This window comes from Doryrhamphus excisus, chromosome 16 (genome assembly GCF_030265055.1).
Source record: "Doryrhamphus excisus isolate RoL2022-K1 chromosome 16, RoL_Dexc_1.0, whole genome shotgun sequence".
NCBI lineage: Eukaryota > Metazoa > Chordata > Actinopteri > Syngnathiformes > Syngnathidae > Doryrhamphus > Doryrhamphus excisus.
The window spans coordinates 11,026,273-11,049,258 of record NC_080481.1 but is presented as its reverse complement, the minus strand read 5'-3'; the positions used below and the strand labels follow the sequence as shown (position 1 = coordinate 11,049,258).

The following is a 22,986-nucleotide window of genomic DNA, read 5'->3' as shown; positions in this document are numbered from 1 at the left end:
TAGGGCCCTTATTTTACTCTCTGTTTCTGTCAATCAGCCCCTCCCCCCCACACTCTTCAGTTTTGTGGGATGGCTCATACGCTTTTTTTAATGCCATAGTCCTGGAGTCCAAGCGCTGAAGGCTGCACCAGTCCTGCATTTTGTCAGAGGCAGCAGCAAGGACCAGCAGCAATGGATGACGTATATAAAGCAGCCGTAAGTACACACTGGTAATACTGTGAATACTTCACATTGAGAGTCAAACCTGTGATGCATGCATTGAAGTGAATGTGTATGTGTATGTGTATATGTATATCTTATGTGTACAGTGCATGGAGCCATTGTGACCGTTTGGCCCTTTCAATGTCAAGTCAGTGGACAGCCATAGGTTAAAAAGTACACATACTGGATTAGTTAGAGATACTTATATATACATTTACATACTATACATTTATGACACTGCAGCAGTGCCTGTATTTGATTTACAGATGAATAAATCGTAATGATGTTTCTGCAGAAATATTGCTCTGCTATGTTCCCTCATAATATGTGCCACCACATAAATGGCAGCCAGGGTTAAACCCCCCAGTGCAACAATAGATATAAAAGGAACAGCTGATGGCGCTCCTAACCCTTGGACATACATACACGTACACATAACTCCATAACAATCAATCCAGCACACTCACCCAACAACAGGAATAGTAAGTGGCGACAGCTACGTGATATACAGTATCACTCATAATGCTTAACGTCTATTGTGTAGCGGTACGGCTGATCTTTGTTCTGCATTATTCTTCCCTTTAGGTTGAAAACTTGACGGAGGAGCAAAAGAATGGTAAGCAACTAACATTTTTTCATTGGAGTACACAAGTAGTGGGTTTAAAATCACTACACATACCTACTAAATGGGATAATTAAAAAAAAAATCCACAATCATATGACAGACATATGCATGCGTACAGCATGTGTCAACAGTAAGTAGCCAGAATAATGGATGCTAGGACATTCATTCATTCATTCATTTTCCACTGCTTAACCTCACAACGGTCGCGGGGGTGCTGGAGCCTATCACAGCTGTCTTCGGGCGAGAGGCGGGGTCCACCCTGGACTGGTCGCCAGCCAATCACAGGGCACATATAGACAAACAACCATTCACACTCACATTCATACCTATGGACAATTTAACCTAGCATGTTTTTGGAATGTGGAGAAAACCCACGCATGCAACATGCAAACTCCACACAGAGATGGCCGAGGGTGGGATTGAACTTAGGTCTCCTAGCTGTGAGGTCTGCACGTTAACCACTCGACCGCCTTGTGGATGCTAGGACAATTATTCAATATTTTCTGTCAATCACAGGACACAGTCCACTGACATGAATGGGTGCCCAAAGTGCGGCCTGGGGGATATTTGTGGGTCTTGGCTGATGATCCTGCACCCTCTGATTATTCATTCATTCATTCATTTTCTACCGCTTATCCTCACAAGTGTCGCAGGGGGTGCTGGAGCCTATCCCAGCTGTCTTCGGGCGAGAGGTGGGGTACACCCTGGACTGGTCGCCAGCCAATCACAGGGCACATATAGACAAACAACCATTCACACTCACATTCACACCTTTGGACAATTTGGATGTTTTTGGAATGTGGGAGGAAACCGGAGTACCCGGAGAAAACCCACACATGCAAACTCCATACAGAGATGGCCGAGGGTGGGATTGAACTTAGGTCTCCTAGCTGTGAGGTCTGCACGCTAACCACTAGACCGCCTTGCGGATGCTAGGACAATTATTCAATATTTTCTGTCAATCACAGGACACAGTCCACTGACATGAATGGGTGTCCAAAGTGCGGCCTGGGGGATATTTGTGGGTCTTGGCTGATTTTTTTTTTTTATTGGCCTGAGGCCCAAAGTGGCTCCCTGCACCCTCTGACTATTGCAGTAAAAACTTTGAGTTAATAAAAATTGTTTGTGGACAATAGGAGAACATGCAAAGCTCCCAAATCACACAACAAAACTTCTTCCTGCACAAAAAAAAATCATCTTAATTATTTGCCACCTACTTATCAGTCCCCTTCTTCCAGAATTCAAAGCTGCCTTCGACATCTTCATCCAAGATGCAGAGGATGGCTGCATCAGCACCAAGGAGTTGGGGAAGGTGATGAGGATGCTGGGGCAAAATCCCACCCCTGAAGAACTGCAGGAGATGATTGATGAGGTGGATGAAGATGGTATGTACACAATGTATATACAGTAGTGCAAATAGTACATAAAGTATTTGCATGATAGTGCAGTTTCTTGGGATGATGGGAAAATTAAATTTAATACGTCTATCACAGGCAGTGGTACAGTGGATTTTGATGAGTTCTTGGTGATGATGGTCCGCTGCATGAAGGAGGAGAGCAAAGGAAAATCAGAAGAGGAGTTGGCAGAACTTTTCCGCATGTTTGATAAGTATGTTTTCAAATGATCTTAACAAACAGGAAATACGAATACCATAGCCGGTTTGGCTCAGCGTAGCTCATCTGGGATTAAAAGTTACTGATATGACTTGTTTATGTTCTGTTAAGGAATGGAGATGGCTACATAGACCTGGAGGAGCTGAAGTCCATGCTGGAGTCCACTGGAGAATCCATCACTGAAGACGACATCGAGGAGCTGATGAAAGATGGAGACAAAAACAATGACGGCAAAATAGATTATGACGGTACAGTATTTAATGTATGCTTTTTTTGGACCTTTTCCAAAAATTGTATTCAAAAGTCAGAAATCTAAAAAAATCTATTCCCCGGAAGTTGAAAACATCCGAGTTCTTGCTTCGCCATCATAATCACTGGACATGTAAAACTGGATTTTACCGTGGCCTTTTATTGTGGCCAGCCTAAGGCACACCTATGCAAAAGGTTGGTTTTGTAAATATCACCTACTGTTTGATGTGATTTACAAGTATCCCTGAATGCAACTTGTGCTTTGTGTTCTGAGAGTTATGTGATGCACCTGAATGCACCATTTTAGAAAAAGTTTGAGCAGCACCAACCGCAGTTTGCTCGTTTGGATCCTGTTGTGATCCCCCTTCTTAATAGTATCTAAAACAGGGGTCTCAAACTCAATTTACTTGGGGGCCACTGGAGCTCGGGTCTGGGTGAGACTGGGCCGCATCAGGTTTTCCAAAAAAACCCAAAACGCATTTATTAAAAACAAAAAATTAAAAAAACTTTGCTTTGGTTCCAATTTTCTACAAGAAAAGCTCTGATAAAACATTCCACTGTTCTCAAATATCTTACTTTTTATTTTTCTACACAAAATAAGATGAAAAATAAATAAACAAATCAAGAATAAAGAAAATCAATCAATCAGTAATAAATAAATAAATAAATAAATATAATAATAATAATAAAACGGCAAATAATAAAAACGTAAGAAACCACATATAGTTGGTGGGTAGACAATTTTTTTTTTCAGATTAAAATGAACAAAGCATTATTAGAGCCCTGTAGACATGAAAAAACGCGACTATAGTCACATTTATACTCTTTTTATTTACAATATATTGCGCAACTGCAGGGTCTTGAGACACATGCTAACTCGCAAACTAGAGACCTAGCGACCTAAACGGTAGCCTTCAAGTTATTTCCTTTAAACTTAAATAGCCAAAAACTTACCACTTCCACACGGATAGGGAGGATAACTATTAACAGTTATTTAACCTTTAACATGAACATTAATCAAACGTAATAATTTTTTCTGGGTACATGATACCATACAGCATCCATATCAAACTTGTGCGGGCCGCACTAACATTAAACTTTCATATCAAGGCGGGGGCCTCAAACTAGAGAGCAAGGACCAACTTGCCGCTGTCTCCTTGCACTACGAGGCGTTCAGGCGCACTTGTAATTTTGAGTGTTAGTCGCTAATTGTTTTTCATTTTTTTTATTAACGTTTGGCTTAATTGTGTTACTGTTACATATTCTTAAAGTGACTTTTTGGAGCACAATTGTGTAAATTTTTGTATTAAAATTGATATTGAACAAAAAGCTTTAAAGTGAACAGTCGTTTGTAGTTACTAATGCTTTATTTTAACTGTACAGTAATTACACACCAATGTGAAATGAAGTGTTTGATTTCCCGTGTTCTCTCTGTTCACAGAGTTCCTGGAGTTCATGAAAGGTGTGGAGTAAAGGCTTGTGATGGAGGCCACACAAATACTGAATGACCGTCTTCAGCCTGCTGCATTAAGTCCTTAAAATACTGTATGCCTCTGCCATGCATATCTCCAACAGGCACCCAAACTCCCACTCATGTTTTCTTAACACAACCACAGCAAGGATCCAATATTTGACAAATTCACAATCCGTGAACACAATTTTTAAATAATTTTCTGAACTCTTTGTGTAATGGAATTGTAGCCCTGCTACAAAAGGTGCGATTAAAGGGTTCCCAAACATCTCATCAACATTCATGAAATGACTGTGTAGCTTGCACTAATTACCGTAAATACAGTCTCATCCGAAATAAAAGTTATGACTCTTTTATTGCTTGTTACCTCATGGTGAGATGAGCTGGACTCTATAGCAAGCCTTTTTATTTCCATATTTTTGTACACTACTTTGTGACTTGCAAGTTTGTGTGGACCCTAACCCACACTTCCCTTTTTAGATGTTATAATAGCAGAATATGACACAATTAAGGACAGGGATAATGCAGTATATGTTGCAACTAGAAAAGCATTGTAGAGCGCAGACCTCTGCCATACAAGCTAACATTAGCATGCTAACACCTAGGACGATAGTGCTAAACGTTTATATAATAGTCGACCTATGAAAACAGCTCAAAACACTACTATGCCAATGTGAGCAAACTAGCAATGCTACCACATAGCATAATAATGCTAAGTGTCGACCTATGAAAACGACTAGAAACGCTGCTATGCTAACATTAACATGTTAACATGTAACACCTGTGTGTTTAGTGTTTATACAAGTGTCTAGCTCTGAAAATGGTTGCTACTATGCCAACGTTAGCATGTTAACAATTTTAACATTAGCACGCTAATAGGTAGCATAAGCGTTTGTGTCTACCTATGAAAATTGGTAAAAAATTTACTATGCTAATGTTAGCATGCTAACATAGTGAAGTTTTTATATTTGTGTCTAAATATAAAAATGCTACAATGTTAATGTTAACATGGTAGCAATGTTAACATGCTAATGTTAGCATACTACCACCTAACATGATCGTGCTAAGTGTATCTACCCAGGATAATCGCTAAAAATGCTGGTATGCAAATGTTAGCATGTTAGCAATGCTGGTGTTAGCATGCCAGCAATGTTAAAATTAACATGCTAACATCAAGAATTATAGCGCAATGCACTAAATGTCCACAATGAGTTGAGAATTTGGACTTTGAAACGGTCTGAATCGGTTGAGAAATGTGGAAGAAACTTGGGTCACACCCCAAATTGAATCAGGTCTTCCATATCCCATTTCCAACAATTCCTGAAAATGTTATCCAAATCAAAGAACCCTCAAGCTTCCAAGGCTGTGTAGAGGAAAAAGGAAGGAAAATGAGAACAAATATTTACTATATTTAATTGCTTGAACCGCCCAAAAAGTCCACCAGATGGCAGAGTTGTGCTATCATTTTCTTTACTAATGAAGAATTAAAAGGTATTCTTTCCAAGTCTCTCTCTCTGCTCAACCAGCAATGAGCCATTCAATGATCGCCAGTTTGGATCTGGTTTCCAGTGTGTTCATGTGTGACAAGCTCACTTACTTTAAAACTAGTTTAACTGCCTGCATTCATTCTGAAAAACAGTTACACTGTGTTAATCTGTGGTGGGTTCACTTACTGTAAAACTAGCTCAACAACTGCCTGCATTCATTCTGCAACTCTTATACCCTTGACCATTGGCTCACAAATGACAAATAATTCAGAGTGACAGTAAATTGAAAATAAGGCAACAATTTAATGTGTGAAAAAATCAACAAGTATGCAAAATAAATACATGCATATCATATAGTTTGTACAGCAACGTAGTGAACAGCTCACAGAGCCGTCTCAAAGACGACTACATTTCCGTCCCCTTCCATCAGCCCATTACCGATATTGGGTCGACTTCTGGTGTCATAAGCCTGCAATACAAGTATGCAGTGTTAGGTTCTCCTTAAAATGAAGAGGAACTGGACTGGCACCCATCATGAACAATGAACACAGACTTGCCTTTTTAGCAGCGTCCAGCAGGGCCGCCGCTTCCTGCTTACCAGTCTGTTGCACCATTTTATAGAAGATTGACGTAGGTTCCTGGAGCAACGTGTACGGCTCGTCATAGGCATGGATTCGGCCTGCATCTAGGACCTGCAGGCAATCGAATTAGTAATGAGTGCCTGAGAATGTAACCATGGGTAGATATGATTTGAATTAATGTGGAAAAAGGCAGCACCAGTATGCGGTCGCTGTCGATGATGGTGTTGAGACGATGAGCGATGGTGAGCACAGTGCATTCCTTGAACTTTTCTCGAATAGTTCTCTGGATCAACTCGTCAGTCCTGTAAACATGTTCAATGGCCGTGATGCCATAGCTTATTAAAGTGGGTCATTCAGTCATTCATTGCATTGACATTGTCGTGAGTCTAAAAATGGCTCCCCTTTGTTGTATGCTTCTCTATGTTTGATGATGCTAAGTAAACATCGTAACTTCAGATTTACTCCAAAGCTGAACTGAACATTACTCGAGCTTTGCCAGCACCTTGGGTCCACGTTGGCAGTGGCCTCATCAATAATGAGGATGCGGTTCTTCCTCAGGATCGCTCTGGCCAGACACACCAGCTGTCTTTGGCCCACGCTGAAGTTGGAGCCCGACTCTGCCAGAACAGTTTCCAGTTTTCCAGGAAGCTCTTCCACTAGGCCCTTCAGTTGGACCTGCAGGTCACATGGGCAAAACATTCTTAAATAAATTCTTCACTGTGCAGTCACATGTGTCCACAGTTGTGACTTTAACACTATGGGATTATTCTCCAAATACGGGCCCAGTCTTTGGAATGTGACATGCTATACAACTGTGTCTGCTTGTACCTCTTGCAGAGAGTTCCACAGTTCCTCGTCTGTATGCTGGTTGAAAGGGTCTAGGTTCTTTCTCATGGTGCCTGTAAAGAGAACTGGGTCCTGTGGAACAGAGTGACAAAAAAATAACAACAAAGTCACCACACACAAATGTATTCACACTTGTTTGTTAATCAACACATAAAAATGTGCATGTTGGCAACGGAGAGCTAATCAAGACCTAAGGTCATCACTTAACAATTTTAACATTAGCACGCTAATAGGTAGCATAAGCGTTTGTGTCTACCTATGAAAATTGGTAAAAAATTTACTATGCTAATGGTAGCATGCTAACACCTAGCATGATAGTAAAGTTTTTATATTTGTGTCTAAATATAAAAATGATACAATGTCAATGTTAACATGCTAGCAATGTTAACATGCTAATGTTAGCATACTAACACCTAACATGATTGTGCTAAGTGTAAAGTTTTTATATTTGTGTCTAAATATAAAAATGATACAATGTCAATGTTAACATGCTAGCAATGTTAACATGCTAATGTTAGCATACTAACACCTAACATGATTGTGCTAAGTGTCTACCCATGATCATCGCTAAAAATGCTGGTATGCGAATGTTAGCAATGCTGGTGTTAGCATGCCAGCAATGTTAATATTAACATGCTAACACCTAGCATGATAGTAAAGTTTTTATATTTGTGTCTAAATATAAAAATGATACAATGTCAATGTTAACATGCTAGCAATGTTAACATGCTAATGTTAGCATACTAACACCTAACATGATTGTGCTAAGTGTCTACCCATGATCATCGCTAAAAATGCTGGTATGCGAATGTTAGCAATGCTGGTGTTAGCATGCCAGCAATGTTAATATTAACATGCTAACATCAAGCATTATATTGCAATGCACTGGGAAGGCTAAATGTCCATAATGAGTTGAGAATTTGGACTTTGAAACGGTCTGTATCGGTTGAGAAATGTGGAAGTAGTGGTAGGTAATAGTGGAAAATGTAGAAACATTGGGTCACACCCTAAATTGAATCAGGTCTTCCATATCCCATTTCCGACAATTCTTGAAAATGTTATCCAAATCAAAGAACCCTCAAGCTTCCAAGGCTGTGTAGAGGAAAAAGGAAGGAAAATGAGAACAAATATTTACTATATTTAATTGCTTGAACCGCCCAATTGAGTCAAAAGGTCCACCAGATAGCAGAGTTGTGCTATCATTTTCTTTACTTATGAAGAATTAAAAGGTATTCTTTCCAAGTCTCTCTCTCTGCTCTATGGGATTATTCTCCAAACGGAGAGCTAATCAAGACCTAAAGTCATCACTTCTTCATTCATTCCAGCATGGAGGCCATCTGTTATTTACCTGGGGAATGATAGACATCCTCTGACGCACGTCATGGAGGCCTAGTTCAGAGGTCAACACTCCATCAATGTAGACGTTTCCTTGAGGCTCAGCCAGGCGGAATAGGGTTGACACCAAGGAGCTCTTCCCAGCACCCGTTCGACCAACAATGCCCACCTGATGTCAGTAAAATTCCACATAAGCTGTTTGGAGGAACAGTGACCTTGTGTCGTGGCATACATGACCAGAAACCCATCTGACCTTCTCCCTGGGTAGGAAAGTCACTTTTAAGTTATGCAGAACTTTGGGACCATTACTGCTGTAGGAGAAGCTGACTCCGTCAAAGGTCACGAGTCCTTTTCTGGGCCACTCGGGGGGAGGACGCTTTTGGGTATACCAAGGGGCTTCACTTTCCAGTTGAGTGTACTCCACCACCCTCTCCACTGACGTCATCTGTTTATATTATATCAGTGTCTGAGCCAGCTCAACATTACTGGTTGTGTTAACTGAAATATTTGCATACCATGTTCTCCACCTCAGCACTCTGTCGGACCCCCCACTGGAACATGCCCATCAGAGTGATCGCATAGCTCAACGCCAAACCCACAGAGCCGGCATCCAGCTCTGACAGGATAAACACATGTTACCAATACCATCATCTAATCTACTCAAAGATCCAGAACAAACAAAACTAATCTTACGGTCTCGGAGCAGGAGGCATCCAAATGTGGTGATTGTCACAAAGATGGAACACATGCCGTCAAGGCGTACGGCAAACCAGCGAGACGTGGTCAGGAACAGGAACCAGGCGGCTTTTTGAGACACATATAGTAGGTAATAATTGTCATTATTTGTGCTCTGTACGCAAACTGAAACACAAAAACAGACTCATTTAACAACCTGAGTGCAGATCTTGATGTGCATCGAAGGCCTTTTGGAAGCGACCCTCCGCCCCAAAAGCTCGGATCGTCCACAGGCCCTGGAGAGAGGAAGACAGGTGCGAGAAAACTGGACTCCGAGCTATAAGGGAGGAAGAGAGAATAACTTTAAACTTGCAAAGAAGCGCACACACGCCACCAGGATACTAGACACGGAGGACACTCACTCGTGGACTCGAGTCGTTTGATGTCTCTGGAAGTCTGAAGGAAGTAGCGGCGCAGGAAGAGGAAGACGATGAGGAGTGGAAACACAGGGACGAGGATCCAGGGGATCACGCCCGCCGCCACGGCAATCACACCAAGGATTTGTAGAAAGACCTGAGAAGCGCAAACACCAATATATTCAGAAAAACTACTTAAACAGTTGCATGGTTGCCTAACACTGAAATTAAGGTGTTTGTATTCCAGTAAACAATGGGTTGTCAATTAAGAGTTAGACAATTAAACACGTGTAAATAAAAATAGGGAAGTAAATGAAAGACAAAGAAAAAAAAACACTTAGTGACTAGTAGACACAACAGCACTTGGCTCTGATTCACGGTGTTCAAAAACATATGACAAAAATGAAAGGAGCATTGCTCACATACCACTGATAAACAAAGTAGATCAGCATGATAGAGCAGCCTGACAACATTCACAACAAACCCCCACACCTATACACGCTGCCTGGGGGGAGGTGCATTACTAAAAAAAACCCAAAAAGACAATGAAAATAATGATACCTGAATGAAGTCCACAATGGTCCAAGGCATGCTGGAATCCAGCTGGCCAATGTCCTTGGAAAACCGGTTTAAAACTCTGCCTGGGGTCAAACAGGGCAAAAAAAATATTTACACCAAGAAATACAATTGATTATCCAAATAGTCGGCAAGTATTGTGGTATTCATCTTTACAAAAAAGGCAAAACAAGATATTCACACAAATTTGATTTGACTTTGGGAAACAATCATCAACATTGTGGACACTTTTATGATATGTTGTGGACCAAACCGCCAACTGTTTCTCATTTGGTTCATATCGATTACCGAAACCGATTACTACATTTTTCAAAATCAATAACATCATCAGCTTTTTCCTATCTCGAAAACATTGCCAAAATCACGGGAATAATGTTTAAACCAGATTAGAGAGGCTAACATGTCTTTTACTATGACTATAACCGTACCTTGTGTACAAATAGTGCTCTATAAATAAACTGGAGTGATGGGAGTAGTAGAAACTGGAACACAAGTCTAGAGCGCCTCTCATCAAAAATAAATAAATAAATAAATAAATAAATATATATATATTTTTTATTTGTATTTTCTGGCGCTCTAGACTATATATATATATATATATTTACAAAAAAAGATTTATTAAAAAAAAATATATATATATATATATTATAGTCCGGAAAATACGGTAATCGCAGCAACAATTTATATAATTTTGTAACAATTTATAATTTATATATAATTTATTTATAATTATAATAATAATATAATAAAAATAATATATAATTTATATAATTTAAATATATATATTTTTTTATATATAGTCACAGGGCGACTTATAGTCCGGAAAATACGGTAATCGCAGCAACAATTTATATAATTTATAATTTATTTATAATAATAATAATAATATATAATTTAAATACATATATTTTTTATATATAGTCACAGGGCAACTTATAGTCCGGAAAATACAGTAATCACAGCAACAATTTTGCTATTTATCCATACCTTTCACCCTTAATTTCCACCAATGTCTCAAGCGTCAAGGAAAGCTATGAACATGTTAAACTTTCCATAGCATCCACAAACAAGACAAACATTCTCTCCTTCACTGACTCTCACCAATGGGGTTGACGTCAAAGAAGCGCACATGGGTGCGGATGATGGCTGTGAACATGCTGTTGTGCAGTGCCTGTGTACATCTCACCAGCACGTTGAACATGAGCAAAGTCCTCGTAAAGCCAAAAATGACAGTGGCTGCTGTCAATCCTGCAAGACATCAGCAGAAACATATGTCACACTTTGTAGTATTGCAAAAAGCAGAGTGGCCACATGTGCAAGGAGTAAAAATAATGTCCACGTCACCTCCGTAAATGCCCAGGTAGAAGTTAAGATCCAGTTCTTTTGCCTCCAGTTTGTCAGTGACATTTTGCCCAGTGGCATTCTGGCCAGTGGTTTCCAGTTTGACTTGTTCATCAGCCCTGATGAAGTCATCTCAGGTAAACATGTTGTATAACATACATGTATACATTGTTTTGGAATGACTGAGCTCTTATAGATGCCAAATTCCAACTGATAATTTATGTCAATGTTGAGTGTCTAACATTCTGTAACTAATTATACAGCTACTAATTGCAACACTACTTATTAACCATATTTTTTTTAATGAAAATGACAAGCTTTTTACATCACAATGTTTAAAGTTTTCACACATGAGCCCACCTACCAGTAAGCCAGCCACCAGTCCTGCACAATGTATGCCACCTGCAAAATACAAAGTCAGTGTATTTTTTAGAACTCTGGGAGGTAAGTCACCGTTTATGCACTACACTGCTGATGAGGATGTCATACACAATTTCATGTCAATAAACCCCAAATATCCATTTAAATAATCCAGGTCTATGTTCCAATGCCAACTTCTGATGGTGAAGAAGTAGACAAACTATACAAAGAACTCAGTACAACATGGCAATAGGTAACTTCAACACACAGACTGGATCCAAGAAGGGTAGAAAGGAGGAAGTCACTGGAAACTTGGGATCAGGATTCAGGAATGAAATGGGTGAAAAAGGATTTGCAATTAATAACAAGCTTATAATCAAATACTTTCTTCAGGAAAAGACTGTCAAGACAATGTACAGATGCAGATGACATTGCAGTCATTGGAGAATGGCTCAGTGAAGTGTAAAAGAAGTTCAAAGACCGTCCTTGCAGAAGCTAGTAAAGTACGTTGCTCAGAGATGAACCCACCTGCACCCCAGGAGTCTCTAATTGTGAAATGTAACAAGATTGAGGAAATCAATGAATACATTTACCTGGGAGATTCTGCCGAAAGGAAAAGAGGAGCTAAAGAGGAGAAACTGGACTGGCGTCAAGATGGGAAACTGAGTTAAGATCATAGCATTGACTCTGGAAAAAAAAAAAGTGGAGCAGCGACCTGGGTATTGACAAGCAACTGTGAGAAGAAGATAGAAGAAGCTCAGCATAACATAAAAGAAAATATGCTTGGTGTTAAATACAAGGACAGGAAAACAAACATATTATATCCAAGTCAGAATAATTGAACTTAGTAAATGTAGATGGGCAGGCCACATGAATTATATTCAATTATTGGTTGGCTTACCTGAGCTAGAATGTTCAGGAGCAACAGAACAAGCAGAATGAAAATGCTGGCACCGGCTCGCAAGTACTTCATGTACAGTTTCATTCCAATGGATCCCTCTGCACGACTCTCCTCTACAAGTGTCTGGACCGGCTCAGGCTAGGGGGGGGAAGGAGCAGCATCCCATTGAAGAATTTCACAGATTTATCTTTTACTGCAAAGACAATCAATGTACAAACCGCCAAATGTTCTCCATCCTGGAGTGAGTGCACGGAGGAGGTCTGAGACCACACCGAGTTCTGGGACAAAGTCCGTTTGCGGGATGACAGGTCTTTGGGAGAATGCTGCGCCTCCTCTTCTTCGTCCTTCTTCAGCAGTGAGGTGAAATCCACCCCGGACTGCTGTAGCTCCGCATATGTCCCCTGGGCCACCATGTGACCCTTAAATAAACATATATAGTATGTGTGTTGTGTCAGGTATTTACTTGGGCATACAAATACATGTCAGGACAGGAAAAAAAAAGGCGACCGCTAATATCTGTTTTACACCCTTCGCTATGCTTTTGCTTATGTTTTTCTAGCCTTTCCTCCCAGTTTATCGGTAACTCACTGCCTTCACTTATTAACCTGTTAACACAATGTATCGGAGTACATCCACCAGTACAAAACGTACCAAATGTGTAACTTGTGGCTTCTTGTTTACATTTGAATGCACGCACCTCCTTGAGGACCACTATCTGGTTTGCTGCCTTCAGGTACTGTAGTTGGTGGGTAACCAGGATGCGAGGTTTACGCTTCAGCAGTCCACAGATGCACCTGGGTCAACAAGTAATGATCAAAACCTAATTTATCTGCAGCACCAACATTGACTCTACTTGTTTTATGACAGGAAGAGCTATTGTTAGCGGGGTCATGGCCGGCGCCGCACCTCTTCCTGTCATACTTGAACCACATTCCATCAGCTTTTCATCTTTAGTGCGACATTTTCATATTCACAATGACCAGAGTATGTGGATGAAAATAAACCTGACAGCACTAGCGGGACATAGACTGAACAGTCCCTCATTTGGGTATTAATGCCATTACTTAATTAACACTGTTAATTAATTTCATAAATTCATGTCATTTGATTTACTCTCTTACTGTTCAAAGAGGTGCCTTCCAACTTCAGCATCCACAGCACTTAGAGGATCATCCAGGAGGTAAATATCAGCATCCTGATACACGGCCCTGATGCACAAATTGCATTGAATTGCAGGTTTGGTGACAGTAGGTAGACATTCCTTAACTTGAAGGGAATTCTGAAGCGGTAACAATGGGAATCACGACAAATGATTATTTCTGTGTTTGTTTGACAAATAATACCTGGCCAGGTTGACACGAGCCTTCTGCCCCCCACTGAGTGTGGCGCCTCGATCCCCAATGAGTGTTAGGTCACCATCTGGGAGCAACTCGAGATCCTTCACAAGCAAGTAGCATCAACATAGTCATTATGTATTTTAGTGTTTTGACTCAAAGCCGCAAAACACAGGAAATGTGGACTAATACAAACACGCAATGTTTCTCATAGTTGGGAAGACAATTTTGAGGCTCCTTCTAACGTGTCTCAACATGTTTACAAGCCTCTTCACTTGCTTACCCGCTTTAGGGCACAAGCCCTGATGACTCGCTCGTACATGAGCGGGTCCATCTCCTTCCCAAATAGGATATTGCTGCGGATGGTTCCGGGAAACACCCAGGGCTGCTGGGCAGCGTAGGTCAGCTGACCTTTGACCTTCATCGCCCCCTTTTCAGGAGGAAGCTCTCCCAGGATCGAGCTCAGTAGAGAGGACTGGGTGGATAGAGAAGTCACCCATTAGACCAAAACGACACCTCTTTGCACCCAACCAGTGGATTCCTTTACCTTTCCTGCTCCCACTGGTCCAATGACTGCCAACAGCTGATTTTCAGTCAGTGTGAGTGAGACATTTTGCAGACATGGAGCATCCAGACTCTGTGGCATACAGAACAATATGAAGTCATGTACACAATGGATGGAAACTAACACCAAGATTCAAACTTACAATAACAATACACTTGAACCCTAAATATGGTTCATTACATAAATTGCATTAATAGAAGTAGTCAAGTTTGTAGAACCACACAATTTGAGTCAATGCCGCGCTTCAAACGTTCTGGCTGAGATTTCTAACCTTCTCCCAGTAGCATGTCAGGTCTTGGATCTCAATGGCGCAATCTTTCTTCTCGGCCATGGGTAAAGTAGTGCTAATCTTTGTCATCTCATCCAGCAACAAGAACTCCTATACAATAAAGGTGAATCGCATGAGACAAACATTGTACGTTTAGAGGGTTACAGTTGAAATTTCTCACTATCAACTAAAATTCAGACAGAACTCCATGAATGACTTTACTGCTCAAATTGGGGCTGGGGGTACAATTCACATGTTCAGGGTTACACAGTGACGGACCTGGATCCTGCGGATGCTCACACGGCCCTCAAAGAGCTTCTCAATGGCATTGGGAAAGAAGAGTGAGACGGTGAGACGCACTGCTGTGTACAGGGACACGGTCACAAAGACACGACTGGCTGTGATTTTGTTCCCCAGCAGGACATAGAGGGTGAAGGTGATGAAGACAATTATCTTGCTGGCACAGAAGAAGGAGGCCATGTTGAGGCCACGCAAGTACGAGCTCATCATGATCTGGGAGATCTCCTTCCTACAGAGAATGGAGGAATATGATACTGATGATAATGAAAATGGTGATGGGAAAGAGGAACAAAGAAATGAAAAGCCACATGACTCAAACTGAAAGACGGTAATGAGACAGGATGACTGTATAAGGAAGGGTACATTTGCACAATTTTATCCAATACAAAAGCTGTATACAAAATCTGTCTTTACTAAAATAATAATAAATGGCGTTGGCCATCTCTGGTAAGGTTTTGTTTTGGTGGTTGGTTGTTTTTGTTCCGTGCAATGACCGATAACTGCTTTTTTTTTTTAAATACAAGCAGGCCATTGAATTGTGGTGAGTGTCTAACAATCCATTTTGTTTACTTTAGGTAAAAATAATAAACTATGAAAAATGACTGTAATGCGGCTAGCGAGGTCTGAGACAAGTCAATGTTATTCGCACAATGCACACAGAAGCCTACACTGAACTATAAGTGAAATTCCACCCATTGTCTATACTCCTTGTCTTTATTAGAGTCACGGGCAATTACATTATTGTCATTTGGTAACTAAAATATGCGAAGCCTACAACAATAAACATTGTTAAAATAACACTCATTATTACATTATTGTTTTAGCATAGATGCAGTTTTTTGATGCAGCTCTTGTATTAGATCTCATGTGAGTGTACAAATGTAATGAATGTAGTGGTTGAGTACACAAAGGGATAGGGGTTGTCTACCGAAACCCGGTTTTCTGCCGCTAGTCCACACTAGGAGTAGGCTGGAGCCTCCAGCTGACTTTGGGCAAGAAGCAACTGTAAGGTACCGTTTCTTTTCTCTTTACCTTCTGACATCCGACACCAGAGCAGCAAAGGGTTTCTCCCAGGCATACATCTTTATTATCCTTATCCCAGACACCACCTCGTTCATTGTTCGGATCCTGCTGTCAGTTAGAATGGCCGTTTTACTCCTGCAGATGAGAGGGAGAATGAAAATGAATGAAATATGATCAAAAAAACAGAAACATACACAATAATGTGAGAATAAATAGCAAGGCAAATTCCAGTGCAGATGTGAACAAAATATTTTTGGGGTTTCCAGACAGTTAAAGGTGGTAAATATTTATTTTATTATATATATTTATTTTGTTTTGTTTTGAAAAAATGCAATTTTGACAGTCCCTTTAATCAGTCTCAGTGTCAAGCTGTCGCTATGTAAGTGCTGTAATTGCAAATGCTTCTGGAGCATGGGTATCATCCCCCACCAGGGTTGCATCAAGAAGGGCTTAAAAAGTATAATAATAATAGACAAACAACCATTCACACTCACATTCATACCTATGGACAATTTGGAGTCACCAATTAACCTAGCATGTTTTTGGAATGTGGGAGGAAACCGGAGTACCCGGAGTAAACCCACGCATGCACTGGGAGAACTCATGCAAACATGCATGCAGACTCCACACTGAGGGTGGAAGTGAACCTTGGTTTCCTAGCTGTGAGGTCTGCACGCAAACCACTCGTCCGCCGTGCAGCCAGCTTGTATTTAATTACCAAATAAAAGAAATAAACATAATATACACTTCCTGTTGTTCCCTTTTATTTTGTTACTTTATATTTATTCCTATAGTATGGAGTTGCCCTTTAATCTTGTGTTGAATAACTTATCTTCACCAAATCCCCTAGTCTGTGATCTTTTTTTTAAGTATTATGTTTAAACATTTTATTGTATTATTTAAAATGTGTATTTATTTAATTTTTATCGATATTATATTTATTAATATGTATTTTTGTGGAATTAACAAGAAATTCCAGCTGCTACCTGAATTTGGAAAAGAGCCTGCCAAACAAGGTCTGCATAGGCATCAGGAACATGAGGACCACCATGCCTGCCAGGCACGACGGCCCGATCTCCTGCCAAAGAAGCCCCACCACCGCTGCTGCCTGCAGGGGCCCCACCCACAGGAAGTGTAAGAAGATTGTCACCTGTTGCAGACAACCAATTAGATAAAAATGCAGGTATCCAGACAGGGTGAAGTCAAACAATTAGTCATAGGCTTTGTTCCAAACAACAAGACTAGGTATCAACAACAAAGTTACTGCACACGAGCATCTCTCTACATAATACAAGGGGTGTGAAAAATAGTTTGCTCCCTTCCGGATTTTTTTTTTGCATGTTTGCCACACTTAAATGCTTCAGATCTTCAAGCAAATTTAAATATTAGTCAATGACAACACAACTGAACACAAGGAAAGGATGCTTTTGGGAATATTCCTGACCATAGCTTTTGATCATAACTCTAGAGAAGTGTGCTGACCTGCTGGCCTTAATTTGAATTAGCGAGAGCATTGAACTCACCAAAACAAACGAGCAGTAAGAAAACAACAACAAAGTAAGAGAACACAATATTTAAGAAAGTACACAATATTTACAGGTAAAAGTTCAGCTGCTTTGGTGTCAGAGCAGAATCTCTTACTATAAATAAATAAACTATTATAAACTATAATTAAATAAACTAGCAGTCTCTCAATTGGCGCGCAGACTACAGAAGGTGGAATCGAATGTTCTATGTGTGTAAGGCTGTATTAAGCCTGTTAAGCCTGTTTCATGCTTGCCGCATCCGCAAGATCCTTTATATTTGCTGCACGGACCTGTGTGGACCTCACGGATGCCGCAAGTATGAAACGGGCTTAAGTCTCAATCGCGTAGCCGTCTGCTTCTTTGGATTTTTTTTTCACCTTTAATAATAACAGGTTTGATTTTAAAATATGCATTTTGAGTTCAGTTGTGTTGCTATTGACTAATATTTAAATTGATCTGAAATATTGTAGTGTGACAAACATGCAAAAATGAAATGAGGAAGGGGGCAAACACTTTTTCACACTAGTTATTAAACATTTAATAACTATTAATAACTCATGACTTGTATACCTCATCAAACTTATTGACGTCATTTGAGAGCAGATTCACAATCTGGCCTGTGGTGGTCTTTCCCATGGCGGAACTACTGAGGCACAAAGCCTAGTGAAAAAAACACAGATAAAACATTTGAGATTAGGAAAAAAATAACAAAGCACAATATATAATATAATAATATCATCAATCATATATTTCTTTTACAGTCCATTCATTACAAGGAGTGTGGAGCACATTTTTTCTTTTTGTAACAACCAATCACAGCTCTTAGAAGACTGCGTCATACCTAGCAACCGGGTCAACCACACCTCCTCACTAAGATAAACAAATTCTGTCCCCTCATTGCTCAGAGTTGCTTTCAGAAAGTGAGGAGCTTCCTGACTGAGAGCTTTGTGCATACAGGCTCAGAAACATCAATTCTCTCATAACAGCGCCTACCCACTTTTTTATAGATCATGTGACACATGGCCACTCTGATCTTCATTCCCACTCGCTGGACGTGGAAGAAATATAGGTGGTGCAGCAACGCCAGGCCGATGGTGCAGATCGACAACCCGGCTGCGTAGCCGAGGGAATTGTTAAGGGCTGTTTGATCGTTTGGGTCATAATCCTCAAAGTAGTGGATCATCTTCCCGAGGATGACCGGTTGGATCACTTTTATCACCTCCTGACATGGAGAAAGAAATGAAGATAAAGTGAAGGCAGTAACTTTCTCTTACTTTACTTAACATGTAAAAAGGTGTCATTTTCTCACAGTAGTTATACTTCCTGAATAATTATACAGCAGTTTTAGCTGGATAACAGTCAATACTGACCTCAATTAGGGTGAAGATTCCCAGCACTGCGTATGGCTTCCAGTAACACCTAATGATGACTTGACTGAGTTGTGGCTTCCGTAATTGTTTGGTGGCCTCCTGGACTTCATGATCCCAGTATCTGTGACACAAATAGCAAGAGGGGTAAATCAAGCGATTCATCTTAAGTGGTCACATGCTAGAATGAAAATTTATAATAAAAACGTTGCTACACATGGGAAGAATTGGAGACACTACCAGGCAGGTAGGACATCATATTGTTATATACATATATTCATATATATGTTATATTCATATCTCTCTGATTGTTCCCAAAGACATAATGTGGCAACGAAACACCACACACCATCTTCCTGTTTTTATCATGTGTTTTGTCATCGTCTTTGATTTTCATATTTGTGTTGGCAAAATGTTTACGTCGGATGCCCTTCCTGACACAGAGATGTGGATGCTGAGGTTCTCATTGGGAGTGACCAGGATGGATAGGATCAGGAACGAGTACATCAGAGGGACATTACATGTTAGAGGCCTTGGAGATAAAGTTAGAGAGGCCAGACTGAGTTGGTTCGGACATGTCCAGAGGAGAGATAGTGAATATATTGGTAGAAGAATGATGCGTTTAGAGCTGCCAGGTAGGAGGCTTAGAGGAAGACCAAAGAGGAGGTTTATGAGGGACATGAGGGTAGTTGGTGTGAGAGAGACAGATGCAGAAGACAGGGTTGGGTGGAGGAGATTGATTTTCTGTGGCGACCCCTGAAGGGAAAACATGAAAGATAGAGTTTTGTCATCTTCTTTATCAAAATGCTGACCACTTTCTTTGTCTCTATTATATACAGGATTTTCCATTGTATTATTATTGGGGTTTCAGCGATTTTTGGTCATGTTGAAATTGAAAATACTGTTACTGTGACCTGTGTTGTACGCTCAAAACATCTATACGCTAGTGGCAAAGGCGGACAACCCGGAATCCATATTTTCCCTCAGTTTGTCTGCAGTGGAATAACATTACAGTATCAATTGATGCAAGCCAAGACACCACACTTTTATACGCATTTAAAATGCGCCTGCAAACAATGAATTGGTGGAGAAATCCCCTTTTGCACAGCCACCAGAACACAAGCAGCCTCCTGTCATTATGACATGGCGAGGAATTGCAATTATAAACATTATGGCACTGGCTCTTCACGGTTAACAGCTTCACATCTAATTACATTATAACGGCAATCAAATGCTTCACACAGTGCACATTCTTTACTTAGAAAGCGTCCTGGAATGAAATAAAACACAGTTCTCCAATAGGGGATGGTCAAGGCTAAAAGTGAGTCATTAACCAAACACTGTTTACTATTTAACATCACATTTTACACCACACTGTATTTGCACAGTCATGGTAGCAATCTTTGCACCCTCACATGGGTTGTTAATTTGCCTTAGACAATGCAATTACAGTACTCTCTAAAAAGACGAATGCATATGCATTTGATTGTGGCAAAATAATATTGCATTCACATGACTGCAAATAGCCATGCGTTGGATGGATGTGTTGTGATAATGGAATAGTAGGCTTCAATAGTAGTGTCTGAAAATAACTAATGTTAAACTGTTATTGCAACCAATTTCTACTATTTTATTGGAACACAAAGTGGTTGTGGCGGCATGGTGGTCTAGTGTTTAGCGCGCAGATCTCACAGCTAGGAGACCAGGGTTCAATTCCACCCTCTCTGTGTGGAGTTTGCATGTTCTCCCCGTACATGCGTGGGTTTTCTCCGGGTACTCCGGTTTCCTCCCACATTCCAAAAACATGCTAGGTTAATTGGCGACTCCAAATTGTCCATAGGTATGAATGTGAGTGTGAATGGTTGTTTGTCTATATGTGCCCTGTGATTGGCTGGCGACCAGTCCAGGGTGTACCCCGCCTCTCGCCCGAAGACAGCTGGGATAGGCTCCAGCACCCCCCGCGACCCTCGTGAGGAAAAGCGGTAGAAAATGAACGAACGAACAAAGTGGCTGTGATTGTACCTCTGCAGCTCCTGGCCCAATGTCTCCGAGCTGTCCTCCACCAACACCGGGTACATATCATCCTCCTCCAGCCTGCGCTTGTATCCAATACGGAAGAGAGGATTCAGCCACCTGAGGATCACAATATGTCTTAACAAATGAACTTTGACACCAACACCACTGGTTAAATGCTTGTTTTATTACATTTAAGAACAATTGTTTCTTGTTTTTTGTAGCTATATATTTTATTACGTAATATAGCCGTTGTTGTGAGGCACTGTTACTGATTTATAAATAAAGTTAGCATGTATGGTAGGTGTATCAGCAACAGCAACAGGAAACCAAACTCAAGGTCTCAAAAATGTTTACTCGCCCTATTGTTACGAAACTTTCCGTCACGTTTGGGTGCCAACCTGCATATGACTCATAAAGACCACGCTACTTAAACGTGATTTTCAATGTGTTGGAGACACTGATTACCCCCCCAGTCTGCCCTCCGGTGTGTTTCGCCTTCTTACCAGAAAAATATCTTGGACAGGATATTCGCCGACGCTGCCGGGTTCGTCTTGACATCATTGCCTTTTTCCATCCTATCCGACCCGGAATCAGCGTTTCCAGCGACTTCGCGCCCTGAAGATTTAAAGCTAGAGTTGATGTCGGCACATGTTTTGTGATAATCTCTGATCACTGCGTGTGTTACGTACGCGAGGGTAAACTAAACGTTGCTTTTACATCATTACTGTACTAAAGTGACGTATTTTTGGTTCCGCCCACATTACACCTGATTGGTGGAAAGGAGCGGCCGCCTATTGGCTCACTCTCTTAACTCTGTTTGCACGTCATTGGCTGCCAACAAACAGCAAATTCAATGACAGAGAAATTTGAAAAGTCATTGATAAAAGTCATTTTAAAGGGACTGTATGCGGCTGGCTAAATATTACAATATGGTGTACCAAATTGTACAAAAAATGTTGATAAAAACACCAGAAACACCCCAAAAGTGTGTATTTTTTACAATTACGAATTAAAATAAAAATTGTAGTGAAAAGAGAACTGGTCAAAAACAAGATGTGACTCTTTCGTAAGATTTTTTTTCTTTCGTAAGATTATAAATATGACTCATACAGGCCTGTATTCTACATGATTAGCAGTATCATACATTTTATAATATTCCTAAATATATCTAATAATATTCACTAGATAGATAGACTTTCTTTATTGTCATTGCACAATATCACAGCAGTGAAATAATAATAAATAATAATAATAATGTGGAGAATAAATAGATGACATCAAATATGAACAACAATGTACAGCGTAAACAGTAATTTGTACAAATAATTTAAATAATTTTGAATAAACAACAATAATAATCATTGTTTATTTAAATTATTTAAATTATTTAAATTATATATATATATATATATATATATATATATATATATATATATATATATATATATATATATATAGGCAAAATATGACAAAGGCAAACTCATTTTAATTAAAGGTGTTAAATTTACCTGATTTCAGGATGCGAAATATCAAAATTGCTTAACAAAATCTTCACTTCCTTTTCTACATATTTATGAACAGCTATAAACCTTGTCTCGTGATAACAAAATGTGTCACAATCCATAGGAGGAAATGTGCCATGCACCCGCGATGTGAGTAAAGCGTGAGTTGTCTTTGACAAAGTCTCACGACATTACATAACCTTGTAGTGTAAACTCTGCCTTCACTCTATGGGAGACTTTATGATAAATCAATGCCTGTGCAACCAAGGTAAAATATTATCCTGACACCCACGTGTTGATTTTTAGCTAAGACAGGGAAAAGCCAGCATGTGGTTACATAAAGTTATAAGTGCTTTCATGTGAACCAACCGGTCATAACCAGAACTCCTTTGGATTTCTTCTTTGTCA

At 40.1% G+C, this 22,986-nt stretch overlaps 2 protein-coding genes across 3 annotated transcripts; one reads left to right on the top strand and one right to left on the bottom strand.

Moving 5' to 3' along the window:
* Positions 1-83: 83 nt before the first annotated feature.
* Positions 84-4,495, top strand: tnnc1b (troponin C type 1b (slow)). Its single transcript, XM_058051288.1, has 6 exons — positions 84-195; positions 787-817; positions 2,065-2,211; positions 2,320-2,434; positions 2,551-2,687; positions 4,130-4,495. The coding sequence occupies exons 1-6, from the start codon at positions 172-174 to the stop codon at positions 4,159-4,161; spliced, it is 486 nt and encodes a 161-aa protein (XP_057907271.1). The 5' UTR covers positions 84-171; the 3' UTR covers positions 4,162-4,495.
* A 1,434-nt stretch (positions 4,496-5,929) lies between these two features.
* Positions 5,930-21,815, bottom strand: abcc4 (ATP-binding cassette, sub-family C (CFTR/MRP), member 4). 2 transcript variants are annotated; one of them, XM_058051974.1, is made up of 31 exons: positions 21,580-21,815; positions 21,083-21,193; positions 19,064-19,184; positions 18,691-18,915; positions 18,264-18,353; positions 17,154-17,317; positions 16,177-16,302; positions 15,124-15,373; positions 14,848-14,955; positions 14,559-14,648; positions 14,295-14,486; positions 14,021-14,115; positions 13,799-13,885; positions 13,375-13,471; positions 12,896-13,096; positions 12,678-12,815; positions 11,781-11,818; positions 11,420-11,535; positions 11,177-11,323; positions 10,061-10,140; positions 9,506-9,656; positions 9,301-9,420; positions 9,102-9,212; positions 8,924-9,024; positions 8,662-8,853; positions 8,422-8,577; positions 7,056-7,145; positions 6,730-6,902; positions 6,424-6,529; positions 6,204-6,338; positions 5,930-6,115 (listed from the first exon to the last, which is right to left on the bottom strand). In XM_058051974.1, the coding sequence occupies exons 1-31, from the start codon at positions 21,648-21,650 to the stop codon at positions 6,029-6,031; spliced, it is 3,969 nt and encodes a 1,322-aa protein (XP_057907957.1). In that variant the 5' UTR covers positions 21,651-21,815; the 3' UTR covers positions 5,930-6,028. The 2 variants fall into 2 exon arrangements, with proteins under 2 accessions (XP_057907957.1, XP_057907958.1); XM_058051975.1 differs by lacking the exons at positions 12,678-12,815; positions 12,896-13,096.
* Positions 21,816-22,986: the final 1,171 nt, after the last annotated feature.

What these genes read in the sequence shown, in the direction of transcription:
- tnnc1b (XM_058051288.1), top strand. Translation starts at nt 172, where the DNA reads ATGGATGACGTATATAAAGCAGCC. An exon ending in ATGACGTATATAAAGCAGCC is followed by an intron (nt 196 to 786) that starts GTAAGTACACAC and finishes TCTTCCCTTTAG; the next exon opens with GTTGAAAACTTGACGGAGGA. An exon ending in TGATGAGGTGGATGAAGATG is followed by an intron (nt 2,212 to 2,319) that starts GTATGTACACAA and finishes CGTCTATCACAG; the next exon opens with GCAGTGGTACAGTGGATTTT.
- abcc4 (XM_058051974.1), bottom strand. Translation starts at nt 21,650, where the DNA reads ATGGAAAAAGGCAATGATGTCAAGACGAACCCGGCAGCGTCGGCGAAT. An exon ending in GCTCGTGTCAACCTGGCCAG is followed by an intron (nt 13,886 to 14,020) that starts GTATTATTTGTC and finishes TTTGTGCATCAG; the next exon opens with GGCCGTGTATCAGGATGCTG. An exon ending in GTGCTGAGGTGGAGAACATG is followed by an intron (nt 8,854 to 8,923) that starts GTATGCAAATAT and finishes TAATATAAACAG; the next exon opens with ATGACGTCAGTGGAGAGGGT.